Source organism: Sitophilus oryzae, unplaced genomic scaffold (genome assembly GCF_002938485.1).
Source record: "Sitophilus oryzae breed Bouriz unplaced genomic scaffold, Soryzae_2.0 scaffold_1440_pilon_pilon, whole genome shotgun sequence".
Taxonomy (NCBI): Eukaryota; Metazoa; Arthropoda; class Insecta; order Coleoptera; family Curculionidae; genus Sitophilus; species Sitophilus oryzae.
In genome coordinates, this window is record NW_022146105.1 from 2,849,026 (window position 1) to 2,863,435 (window position 14,410).

The 14,410-nt window shown below is 31.4% G+C and overlaps 1 protein-coding gene across 3 annotated transcripts in view; it reads left to right on the forward strand.

Moving 5' to 3' along the window:
• LOC115876772 (segmentation protein cap'n'collar) overlaps positions 1–14,410 on the forward strand; it is a 64,520-nt gene that overhangs the window by 22,501 nt on the left and 27,609 nt on the right. For 2 of the 3 annotated variants that reach the window (XM_030892689.1, XM_030892690.1), the window contains exons 2-3: positions 11,570–11,758; positions 11,825–11,900. In XM_030892689.1, the coding sequence (XP_030748549.1) occupies positions 11,570–11,758; positions 11,825–11,900 (265 nt within the window). Of the gene's footprint in view, positions 1–11,058; positions 11,213–11,569; positions 11,759–11,824; positions 11,901–14,410 lie in introns of those variants that run through there. The other variant, XM_030892692.1, reaches the window with a different exon arrangement.

Sequence of the window (14,410 nt, forward strand, 5' to 3'; positions counted from 1 at the left end):
ACTCAACCTTCTATAGAGCTCTTTGTTGTTTGTGTTCAATGCTTTCTTCATCAAGAGATCCAGTACAGTTCTGACAGGTCTATACAGGGTGTCCCAGAAATAAGTGCAAGTATTTTAACTGGTAGTATATTTCGGCCTCAGAAACACGCCTATGAGGTATTTTTTTCGAAAATTTTTTTTGAAAATTTGGAATTTTTTGAAAAAAAAATTGGAATTTTTTTTAGTTTTAAGTTAAAAAATATAATTTCTTGATAATATCGCAACATAGGTAGTAGCAGTAGGCAGTAGCTTAAATTTACATGAAAGAAAATCCAGAAAAGATCCAGTGGTTCTCAAAATTTTAGCAAAAAATATTTTTGCTAAAAAGTGTGCTGTGGTTTTTATAAAAATTGAAAATTCTTTGAATGGTATTGGTGAGACTTGTTTGGCAATTTTATCTGCCTTTTAACATTTCTACGTTCTCTCAATGTCTTTAGAGCAAGCAGGGCCGGACTTAACGAAGTTGCCGCCCCAGGCTAAAAAAAAATGCCGCCCCTTAACATTTTTTTTTAATTAAAAAAATTACGGATATAAAAACATTTATTTGAATACAGGACCAACCACAGAATAGACCGACAGAACAGATCAACACAGAACATAAAATAAATATTAAAATATTCATATAAAATGACAACAAACGAACAATATAACTATAAGGTTTGCTTATATGCCTATAAAGGTTTCCTACGTACTTTTTTGTTCGCAAAATTATCAATTACTTCATCGTAATTGATAGTTTTTAAAAGGTCGGACTCAATATGTAAAACTGCCAAATGATTTAGATGTTCTGTTTCCATAGTGGACCGTAACACATACATAGTGGGCTTGGAACACCCTCAAAAAGAAAATTCCACTTCTCCAACTCCCAGTGGATGACATACCAAGAATTTACAACTTTGAGAAACACCTCACTGTAGTATTAAAATAGAGTAATAAAAAGGATTGGAAGAAAGAGACGCTTACTCAGCATATAAAAGACCATACCATCATGTGGTATACGGATGCTTCCAAAACCAAAGCAGGGACAGGGATAGGAGTATTTGGGCCGAAAACTGAATACTCCGAACCAATGGGCACCTACCCCAGTATCCTTCAGGCGGAAATTTGCGCTATCGAAAGATGCGTACAATTTATCTTAGATAGGAACTATCGAAAACAGGAAATTGCCATCCTATCCGTTAGTCAAGCAGCACATAACGCTTCAGATCATTAGATCAACTCAGTAACCATCAATTCGAAGTTGGTCAAAGAATGCCTGGAGAAGCTCAACAAATTAGGCAAAGAAAATAAAGTCCTCCTACTCTGGGTGCCTGCTCACCAAGGGATAGAAGGCAATGAAAAAGCAAATGATCTAGCTAGAAAAGGAGCGAACACTCCACTAACTGGACCAGAACCGTTCTGTTTTCCAAACGGGAACCAACTGAAAGCGGAACTGAAGAATCTGGAAGACTCCATCCGTAACTTGGAATGGGTGTCCTCCAATGGCCTAAGACACTCGAAAAAGTTCCTTAGAACTTATGACCGAGAAAAATCAAAGGTTTTCCTTGATTTAAGTAAAAACAATCTTCGGATTGTCACGGGGTTTCTAACAGGACACTGTCTCCTCAACGAACACCTCAGTAGGCTGAAACTGAGAAACAACGGCGAATGCAGATTTTGTGGGGAAAATGGGGAAACACCAGAACACCTTATCACTGAGTGCGCCGAGACGACGACCATTCGTGCCATGAACCTTGGTACGTCTGATGTCGAGGATGGAGAGCTGGCCTCTGTGGAGTCGTCTCAGATACTGGCTTTTCTTAAAGCCCTGAGACTGTATGATGAGAGCCCTGAGACTCAAGAAGAAGGGGAACACACAATAGATCTATAAGGTCGCGGTGATTAACTCCCCTCCCAAACATTCTACATTCTACATAGTGGACCGTAAATAAGTTTTAATACGTTTCAATGTAGTGGAGGGCCCAGAGACTTTTACCACAGTTTAAAGAATATAAATATATTAACTGTGCTTTTACCTCGGAATTCAATTACTGTGAATGTTTCTAAGTAAATTTATTGAAATAAATAAATCTAATGCATAAACTATACCTATTCTGCTTATATTCTAATCATTGACATTTTGATTGAAATCGAATTATACAGGGTGGCCCGTCATATACGACGCGGTTTTTGCAAGGAAAACAAAAGTTTGTATTGAAGTGAAATTTTGTGAGCTTATTTAAGTCAATTTAAAGAATTTTCTAACATTATGTAAAGTTCTACAGGGTGTCCCTAAAAAAAGTTACACATCAAAATTATGTTTTTTGTAATGGAACACCCTATATATTAATTGATTTTTGGATTCTAGTAAAAAAATAAAGGTTACGTCATACGAAGTTTCCTGGACGTCCTCATGGACGTCGTCATAATTCAAAGAACATTTAGTATAGTCTATGGTATTAAGGTATTTTTGGAACCGGAATTTTATCGCAAATTCACTGAACTCGAATAAATAAATCATATATATTTGACTCACCCTGTATATCTATAAAAATATTTTTGAAATGTGAACTACCATTAAACATATGTATATTTTGTAAAAGGTTTGGAGTGAAAATCTCAAATAGGAATCCTGATACAGAGCTTTTCCGGAATACGGAGCCATCTTGTATGTATGCATTTGTATATGTGTGTTTATTTAAATACTGAAGTGAAAGCAACGAATTTAAATGGGTTAACAATATAATGCAAAAAGTTTTATAAAAATTCGTCGTTCACAGTAAATGAATTCCGAGGTTTGTATCCCATAAGGGCTTAAAGCACTCCGCTAATGCAGAAAACGAGCGTTCAGCAGAACAGTTAGTAATAAAAGTACATGTGAAGATTCTTGCTATGAAAGTATTTGGAAACAGGTCTTGAGCGTTTTTTTTTTCTCATAAATTACTTTAAGAAGCTCTCTAGCAGATGGTTTTGCTGACTTAATGTATTTTATAAATTCACGAAAATGTATTAATTCATTAGGCATTGACGCAACTAAATCATTTGGATAACAGGTTATTAAATGTCTGGACTTATCGGTAATGTCGTCGATACTTAAAGTAGATAAATCACTAAAGAAACCAAATTTGGTTGAAAAGTCATTGTAGGCACTTTTCCTGTAGGAAATTTCAAGGGTTAATTTCTCAATAATAACATTAAATACATTTATCCTAAAATCGTCCCTAGCGTTAAATAGAGTTTCATTATCACCGGTTTCATCAAATTGTCGTTTCCGTTTGACTTTTCTCTTTTTATCTGCCGCATATTCTTTGTCACCGAACAATTCTATGGCCCTTCTTTCATATTCCTCAAATGATTTAGTATTATCTAGATTTCTAATTTCAGAAAAATATTTTTCCAATGAGCTATATAAATCTGCAGCAAGTTGTAGATCAATATCCACCATTTGAAGCTTTTTATTGACCGCATCTAATCTATTTAAAACGTCTGTCCAAAATACCGCCATAAACCCCATTTCTAGGCTTTTGAATTGTTTAAGGAGACTAGAAGCATTTAATCGGGTTTTAGGCTTTTAGGTATCGTCTTCGGAAATTGACTCCAACGTGGATTTTACTTCATTGGAAGACAAAGATAGTGATTGGCAAGCTTCATTTCGTGCAGACCAACATGTTTATGATAAATTTTTTAATGTTTTTGAATTTATTTTTTTATATTCGAGGTATTTATGTATTTATTAACTGGATGCATGGCACAATGCAGTAAAAAATAACCCAAGCGAATTATATAGTATATATATTTAAACAATAATAATAGTTAAGTAAATAAATATGTAATCGGCTAAGGTTATATTCGAAATATTTTATGAACAAATTAAAGTTAAAAAAAAGATAAATATTTTGGTATGCTCAAAATTTGCCGCCCCTAAAAATCTGCCGCCTCAGGCCCGGGCCTAGTTGGCCTAGGCCTAAGTCCGGCACTGAGAGCAAGCACAGAATTCCGTACTAGTCTAGAACTGACCTCTACGGAATGGAGTGTCTTTAGCAAAATAATAAAATATATAAGTTTCATATACTGATTTAAGAAAATGTGCTTTATATTTCCGAAACATTTTATTAAGGACTTAAGACACTCTACTTCACAATCTTAGAGATAAGAAGATAAGATAAAGTATTGGCACCAAATTAGCGCCAGATTTTTTATAACCTTTTATTGATAGCAATCTAATAAAATAACATATTGTTTCTTAAGAATTAATAAATATTACATTTCTAAATGGCGCAATATTTTGTTTAGGTAAATAACACATAAAGTAAGGAAGCACCTCTACTATTAAGCCTCTTCTCGGCATTGCCATGGAATGATTTTGCAACTTGGAACAAAATTTAATGTCATCATGACAATTTAGGGCTTCTCGTTCTCTATACCCACCTAGAGCTTTAGTCGTCTTTTGATATTTTACCTAAAATGTTAGTTGGTCCACGTCTGCTTTATAGGTATTAGGTTTTTTCGGTTATTCTGTGTATATACGAAGATGTTTGTGCCATTTATTGAGCAAGAAAATGAAGGGTATGTAAAGTCTCCTAATCTTGATGATCCATAAACGAGCGGTACCCTATTTCCTTTTCTAGTAAGCCGTGAATATTTTTTGACATTGTTTCTGTTGTTTATAATAGGACAGACAAATCTACGAAGTGTAAAAAAGCTGTGGTTATTTCCTCTTAATATTCGTTAGACCATTACGTCGATCCATTCTAAAAGTTCGTTTTCTGTTAGCACTGCTAAGTACGGAAATTAGTTTTTTGTTTTTTTGTTCTACGGATCAAAAGCTATATAGATTTTTTAACCGCCTCAAGTTCAAGAGAAAGTCATCGTGTATTTTTTTTGGATTTTTCCTTTTTTTCCTCGATTTTGAAGCATGATTGCTGCGGGAAATACGTTAGAGTTATATATTTTTTTGTCAACGAGATCGGGCAACAATGTCGAATGCAAGAAATTGCATTAATATTGGCATTTGCCACGGTAATTGTAAAATAGTTATTGTTTTACCCTTCACTGACTTAGGCAATCGATGAATGAGAATATACATTGTAAAGTACGTTGCTAAATGAAGTTATTACTATTCAACATCCTTAGAAAATAGGTGTGTTTATTAAACATCTATTAATAAAAAAAACTTAATTTCTGTAAATTAAACCAATTTTATTTCAGAACGCCCGTGATCCTACTAGAGTAATCTTAATTTGATAATTAATATATTTTCAATTTCAAAAAATAATTTAATTAATATATAAATATAATATATATACCTAGAGATAAATCAAATTAATACGAGATAAACTAAAATAAAAGATAAGTTCGATAAATAAAGATATTTCCTAAAATAAAAGATAAGTTCCAGCCTATTTTTAAATCAACTAATTAACACGCTTCATATATGAGTCAAAATTTAGGCAGTTATGCTTTTAATATAATGGAACAAAATATTAGTACAATTTTATTATTATTTTAATATTTTTTACACATTTTCAAAGGCCTTGGAAAAATAGCAAACATAGTCCTAAAATTGTGAAAATTTTAGCATTTGTAGGAAATTTTATATAGATTTTGAGTATATACACCGTTGAATGCTTAGATGCTTTGGCTCTACGAGAAAATGATTTTTATGGACACTTTGAATATGGGTAAAAAATGCCCATTTTGACTATTTTTTACTCATACTCATAGGTCGTAGAAAAATAGTAAACATATTCATAAAATTATGAAAATTTCAGCATTTGTAGGAAATATTATGTAGATTCAGAATATATACACCTGTGACGGCTTACATACCTTGGCTTTGTAAGGAAATAAATTTTTTGGACCCTTGTTTTTTCTGCTATTTTTCATGAAGGTTTAAACCTCCCCTATGTCCATTACAGTACTTGTAAGACCACAATGGCCTATATTTTCTTATTCTACCCCATATAATGGGTAAATGACAGTAGTTTTAACAAAATCGGTGACATGACGAAAATCGTCAATTTTCTTGGCTATATCTATGGAAAAAAGTAAAAAAAACGCCCATTTTTGGCACTTTTTTATTCATTTTCAAAGGTCTTAGAAACATAGTAAACATAGTTCTAAAATTGTGAAATTTTAGCAAATTGTAGGAAATTTTATGTAGATTTTGAGTATATACACCGTTGAATGCTTAGATGCTTTGGCTTTACGAGAAAATGAATTTTTTGGATACTTATTTTCCGGCTATTTTTGATGATGGTTAAAATTATTTGAATCATCAAATGATGGCCTTTTAGTTAGTAGATAACAGCAGTTTTAACAAAATTGGTGACATGAGGAAAATCGCCAATATTCATGACTATGGTGTATTAAAAAATGCCCATTTTTGGCTATTTTTACTGATTTTCAAAGGTTCAAAAGTAAAAAGATAGTAAACCTAGTCCTAAAATTTTGAAAACATCACTATTTTATGTAGATTTGTTATACACTTGCTTTACAATGTCCGTGTATATAAGGCATAAGTATATGAAGTTAATAAAATTCAAAATGGCTGGAGCAAATGAAAAAAGGCTAGAACTATATTGCATTAGCATAAGGTATCACGCAATAGGTGTATTTTACATTAAACAAATATTAATTAAGGTAATGTTTCCAATTTTTTCTCACAATGATTAATGGATGTATGCATGTGATTTTAATATAACTCTGGGCAGGTATACGTGGTTGATAGATGAATGGAGGCGTAGAGAACAAAACAACTCCTACTTTTCCATTATGCTTAATATACGAAGAAAATTAAAGCTCTGCGTGAGTTATATCATGAGTTAATAACAAAAAAAAACGAAAACCTATCGTTGGATATTGGCCGCATGAGCGTACCTATACTGTTCTCGAGTGAACGGATTTTAATCTAAAGATACAAATTAAACTGAAATGTCTGTCTTTGATTTCAAAATCAACAATTTTTCTAACCAAATAAGCCTAAATGATAACATACTTAGAGACTACAAATAAATATATATTCAACTCTACGGTTACTATAGTTAAAAAAAATTGGAGACATTTTTTTCATAGTTTCAAAACCCTTGGAAAAATAGTATCTAAAAATAGTGATGAAATTTTGAAAATGTCTTTATTTTTGGAAAATTTTATGTAGATTTAGAATATGTAACCCTTTATTGGTTCAAATTCTGTGGATTTGTGAGAATTAATTTTTTGAAACCTTGTTTTTGAGAAAAAAAATTTAGGCGGAGTTAGAACTTCCTCTACAGATAATATGGTACTCGTTAAGACCATAATGACCGATATTTTCTTATTCTACACCTTTCAGTTAGTAATTAACTAACAGAAGTTTTAACAAAATCGGTGACATGACGAAAATCGCCAATTTTCATGACATGTTTAGAAAAAAGTCACAAAAATGCCCATTTTAGGCTATTTTTTACACATATTCAAAGATCTTAGAAAAATAGTAAACATAGTCACAAAATTATGAAAATTTCAGTATTTAGATATAGCAAATTATGTAGATTCAGAATATGTACACCTTTGAAAGCTTAGGTAACGTGGCTTTATGAGAAAATTAATTTTTTGGACCCTTGTTTTTCAGCTATTATTGATGAGGGTTAAAACGTCCCCTACATCTAATACTGTTCTCGTTAGGCTACAATGGCAGATATTTTCTTATCCTACATCTTTTCGATTTCGATTCTAAAATCGCCAATTTTCAGGACTATATGGCCCATTTTTGGCTATTTTTTAATCATTTTCAAAGGCCTTAGAAACATAGTAATATGTTCATAAAATTATAAAAATTTTGGCATTTGTAGGAAATTTTATGTAGATTCATCACCATCGAAGGTACCTTGGTTTTGCAAGAAAATGAATTTTTTGGACCCTCTTTCTAAAAATTACGGCCTTGGTCAAATTGAAAAAAAAAACAGAAACGGAATTGGAAAAAAATCGAATAATTTACTATTTCTGGCCTTTTTCATGTTTTCCAACCCTTTAAAGGACAATATTTAGAGTATCTTTACGAACATTTTTTGGAAAATTAAACTGGAGTTTTTTGCAGTGGAGAATTTTCATGCCGTAAAGTTGGTATAATATTATGTTGAGAAAGTTGAAACGATATGCGCCGCCTATGCACGCAAGATACATCGCAGCGGGTCGACAAGATGGCGTCGCTTCGTGACTGCTCCAAACGCGGGTTTTATTCGAGCAGCCACGCGGGAGACAAAGGTGTGGTTCATAGAAATTCTGCTACCCCACAGCTGTCACTGTCACACCCATTGTCTTTATGCCACGCTCCTCCCAAATTTTCTACATCAAACCTAGTTCAGGCCGCTTTTCAATTTTGCAAATTAAACTATAGCTTTCATCTTTCTCACATCTAAGTCGCAACTTTTATTACTAGACAATAATTCGAAAATAATCAACCTTTTTTACTACAAAATCTCTGCATTTCATCACCAAAAATTATATGGGGAATGCCATTAATTGGCATTTCCAAACCAACTTGACGCCGTTTTTATTTTCGATCATATGGCATTTTCCAGAAAAATCTTCAAAGAATACCAAGCTTAGCCATGTTTTTGAAAACAGCAAAATACTTAAATTTTAAAAGTAGTTTGGTTGGTTCTTATTATCTTCTATTAATAGTTTTGAGCAAACGCAAGACCAAGATGAAGGATATTTTTACTAAATGCACTTTCTACATAGAAAATATTTCAATAAATATAGGTAGTATTTTTTGTAATTAACATTTGAAAATAATCAGAATTTGTTTTACTACAAAAGCTCTGTATCTCATCACCAAAAATTATATGAATGTCATCGGTCAGCATTCCAAGCCAACTTGACGGTTTTTGTTTCGGCATTTATGGGATTTTCCAGGAAAGTCTTCAAAGAATACTAGGCTTAGCGGGATGTTTTTCAAGGGAGCAAAATACTTAAATTTTAAAAGTATGTAATTTCATTGGTTCATTAATTGTGATTAGCAACCTACAAGACCAAGACTACCTTCGGCTTGATCTTGTATTTAATAAGAAGTCTTCTTCTTGCTGCAAGACTCTTGCAAGTCTTGCATTTTTTAATAGAAAATCTTTAAATAAATAATATTTTTAGTAATTTAATACAAATAAATCTTAAAAAAATAAATGGGAAAACACTGCTTGTAATTAATTAAAAAAATAATTTTGAACAAATGAATAATTTCTTATATCACATAAACGTGAAAAAAAAATACAAGAGCGAAAGAGCTTGGCATTCTTGGTCTTGAGTCCATCTAAGACCAGTCTCATCACTATATTCATTAATAAATAATCATTTCCCAGCCATCTCTGACGCCATTTTTTTTTCGATACAGTACTTCATTTCAGAATAAAATTAGACAATTTAAACATATTGTTGTACCATAGCGATGCTTTAACTCATTTTAGCAAAATACAGTAATTATCTTATCAATTAATTAACTTTTCTTGTACCATCAATCTGTAATGATTATATCTTATTATTACTATTTATGATAAAAAATATCTATATCGTCTCTCTCTAAAATTCTGGGCTGACCTCCTCATTTTACTCTCTTTTGAATGAATAAAATACTACGAATCAAATTATTAATTTAATTTTGGTTACTATACTACGAACTTGTGTAATATCTTTGTTTTTATCTTATCAACTTATGTATGTACTTGATTAAGATACGTCCGTCAATGGAGTTAGAATTATTAGAGATAATAAATAGCCTTCGTTTTGGAAATCTACTATTATTGCTTCTGCAAATCTACTAGTAAATAATGAACTAATAAAGATATACAGGGTGAGTCTTAAATAAATGCAAATATTTTCAGGGCTGGTAGATCTCGATAAAAGAACCATTATTTTCTCCTTACCGTTTTTCAAATAAATCCAAAATATCCGAGTTATTTTACTTTGAAATTTTCAAAAAAAAATTTTTGCTAAAATGTTGAGAACCACTGGAATACAAGGATTTTCTTTCTTGTAAATTTAATCTACTACCTATGTTGCCATATTATCAACAAATTATGTTTTTTAACTTAAATCTAAAAAAAAATCATAAATAATGTTTTCAAAAAAATCCAAATTTTCAACATTTTTTTTTGGCGAAAAAAACCCATAATGTTTTTTCTGATGAGGTCGAAATATACTACCCCTTAAAAATAGCACTTAATTAAGATTCACCCTGTAGAGAAAAAATGAAAATCCCATTTACAGCTCTTGTATATCTATGTATTTTAAAAATGACTTTATTTTTAGACATTAATATTTTTGATTACACTATAGATACATATGTATATAGAAATATTCAGACAGCCGATAAGGTTCAGCAATCCCAATAAAATTTATTGTGTACCTACAGGAAATTATCGAATATATTTTATTGTATATTAATTTTATAAATACTTTATAAAATTTGACATCCACTAAAAACAGTTTAAAATGTTGAAGCTGTTGATTTTTTCCAACTACTTCAAAGAGCATATTATACCTTATTACGCAAAAAATTTCAAAATCGCTACGAAATAACGTTATCTCCTGGCATAGTTCTGTACTATAGTCCAATAATAAATTATTGTTTAAAATTTAAACTAGATAATTATTTATATTTCTATCATCCATGTTTCATGTGATTTCTGAATTATATTGAACACAAATGGATTGCTCTAATGGTAACTCAATGATACATACCATTTCCAAATCCTTGCAATACAAAAAATAGAAAAAATACGTTTATGACGTAAAATATTAAGATAAGAGCTTAAAAGCTGTGTTATAAGGCTGAAAAAAGTCGAACCATAAAGACATATTATATGAAACCTAATGTTTAGTAAATAAAATCATATTTCGCAACAATAAATGTTCTAGAAATATTAAAAAAATGGATTTTAGATAATCGCGAGTGAGAAAAAAGAAGGTATTTAGCTTCAAGGTCCCCGACTCTCTCTCGCTGTCGAAATTAAAATAAAAAATAATCTTATCTTTATCATTTATTCAAAATTAGCTTTAGCCCGTTATCTCGCGGCAGTTTTTAGCATCCAGCTTGTTATTTCCAATGTATGTGTTGCGTATTCTTTCCGATGCTTGAATGTTTGGTGTGTTCAAGTGTGTTTTAATACTGTTTGATGTAGATTTACCCTTTCCGTACATATGAAAGGTCCTGAAAAAGGCTGTAAGTAGATTTTCGGTTCATTTTTTCTCCTGCAAATATGTTTGATTCTGTTTTGTATAGATTTAATAAACTGGCGATCTTTAAAATTTGATTCTCTCTTTGATAATAAACATTTTAATGTTTTTCACTATTTATTTTATTATTATTATTCACTAAATATCACGTTTGTCGGAAATCAGTTTGTTAAGAAAATGTGTAAATATTATTGACATATTGTTTGTATACCAAGTAAAGGGGTTTTAGAGGCTTCAAAAACTAAATTCATTTAAAATGCTATCATAAAATTACGCAATATGTGCAACAGCGGGATAATACTACGATTTGCGAGAATAACAATGTTGTTTGGTGTTGTTTCAGGACATGGATCTTATCGAAGTCCTCTGGAAGCAGGATGTGGATCTCGGCTTTTCATTGGAGGCTGCCAGGCAAGAGGAACAGCAAGAAAAGTCAACGGAGTTACTGAAAAATGATGCGGATCCTTCTACTTCACTTTCGATTGAAGAGAATTTGGAAAAGCTCAAACAGAAGGAAAATGAAAAAATTAAGGTACGAGAAACTACTATACTATAGTTGATGGTATTTAATAAAATCGTCTGTCTGTTTCCCTAATAGGAAGAAAAACCAGAAGTAGATGCTGCAGAAGAAGATATTTGGGCGGGAGTTGACTACACCATCGATACAGAAACAGGTAAGAGAATCATCATAAACAGAAAAAAATTATATCAACACTGAAACTGCTTCAAGCATACTTTTTTTCTAAAAATAAGTAGTTTTTTTTTATTTTGGATATGTTAGCATTGCCCAAATATAGAAAAATACATTTTATATCATATTTATATCCTATATATTCTTCCCTAAAATCTCTGATATCTAGAAATTTCCAAAAATTGTAAATTATTAAAAAAACATCCCTTGATACAGTATGTCTTTACAAGAGGAAAAACTTTTTTATTATTGACATTTTGAGAATGAATGCATTCTTCATAGAAAATTTTTGCTTGCTCTGAAATGTTAATCCCGTTTATATTTTTCCAAATTTCCATATCGTTTTTTTCTGAGAAAAATAAAAAACCCTGATATTATGGTTAAGTCCAAAAAATCAAAAGTCGTTTCTATAGTTAATATAATTTACATTTCATTCTTTAATAGATGGGTATTATTAATTTTGATTAATGTTATATTTTTTTGCTGTTGTTAAATTGTTAAAAACCAAAATTTTCCGATACTATATTATCACACTTTCCGTAGCATTGAACCAAATAAATTTTGTGCTTCTTTAACATTTTAAAACAGCAAAAAATATGACGCTAATTAAAATTCTATCAATAAAAATTTATCAAAGAATGAAAACAAAATTATATCGCCATAGAAAGGCGTTTTGATATTTGGGACTTTGGAAATTCAACTATATTTTCAATTTTTTTTTTAATTTTCAATTAAACCATTTTAGAACAAGCAAAAAGATTTTTATGAAGAATGCATTTTCCTCAAAATGTCAATAATAAAAACGGTTTTCTTCTTGTAACTGGGACATACTGTATAAGCAAAGCAACTTATTTTTAGATCTAAAAGACTTGACTGAAAATTCTGAAACTATATAGCTGAGAATGTAGAAAATCATGTAACATTAAGATCTGACGATACTACACTAACAACTACAATTAGGTTTAAAAATTACTATAATGTTGAAGTTAAAACACTTAATAAAGCGTACGAAATTGAATCAGACGTGTAAACTCATCCATTGGTCGTCCTTTTTATTAGTTAATAACTGTTTTTGCGTGGTATTAATCAGCCAATTTAACATTTTTAAACCGAACAGAAACTGAGAAAAAATATCCCACTGTTCACAACGTCTAAAAAAAATATTTCCTAGTCAACTTTGCCGTACCTGGCGGATATAATGGACCAAAACGAAATATCTGGATCCTCTGGGGACTTAGAAATCGTTGTCAAAAATAAATAAAATCATTAATACAGCCGGGGGATAATAGAAAAATTTTGCTGACCTCATCAAACGTCAAGGAGGACCATTAGTCATAAACGCCATCGCTACTGTTGGAAGTATTCTAGAATAGATGCAAGACCTAAAACTTTCATCCCCTTCAAGGCTTTTTAATATGTTCTCAGCCGTCAGACGGCTATATAGTTTAATTTCGTTATGCGGGTTAGAAAAACAGATCGGAAAAACAATCATAATAATTCTTGTTTTGTTTGAGAAAAAACATTTTTAGATAAAGGCACTATTTTCAGACCTAATTAACACTGCTTCTAAGTAAAATTTGAATGATATCGTTATCAGTCCCTTTGTTGGATATTTCCCCCTGCTTTTCTCAAATCTAAGTGTTTTTCCCTGGTGGGGTTCCATTCTTCGGTAAAAAAGCATTGTCATTTCCTTCTTTATGCTCCAATTTTTCGCATCCCTCCACCAATTTATATCTTTCAAAAGAGAAATGTTCTTCTGATGATAAAAATACATTTTTTAATTTTGGTAAGAAATTGCAAAAATAAGAATAAGACCGTATAATTGAATTGACGAATCGATGAGGTTGTGGTCGAGGTACAAAAAAGGCCCTGTATAAGGATGTTTCGTGATTCGAAGAGGGCATTCTGAGAAACATTCGTATATGTTAAAAACGTGGAGTCACGGTGTGCGCTGGGCGGAATAAAAAGTTATATTATACCGAAGACCCAGTGCCTTTTTTGGCGTTTTTTATTCATACCCGACACCTGCCTTCGTAACACTTAATTTAAAATTTCGAACAGTGTATGTCCTCCTTTAATGATGAAAATTCTTCACCTCTTCTTCCACTAGCGCGTTTTTTTCTTATTCTTCGTTTCGGAGCATCGGCTTTTGTAAGGAAGACGCAAGATCAAATTAACGATGCATTGTTTCATATGTCATCTTGTAATGCGATCGGAATATTCGATTATATACCCGATGATGATTTCAGCAAATCATTTCGTCAGCTAATTGATCTTTTAAAATGTCATTTAAACGTATTTCTTTTAATTCAAATTGCAATAATTGATCTCTTTATATAGTGTTGTAAAAATCAAAGAAGCGATAGCCATGCATCTACAGATGTTTGACAACACATTTGTTTATATTTGGTTAGTCAAAAAGCCCTTTTTATTTTTTGTTTAGGGGCTATCGGTGTACTCCGTGTCCTGTGTTCCATGAATGCTGACAAATCT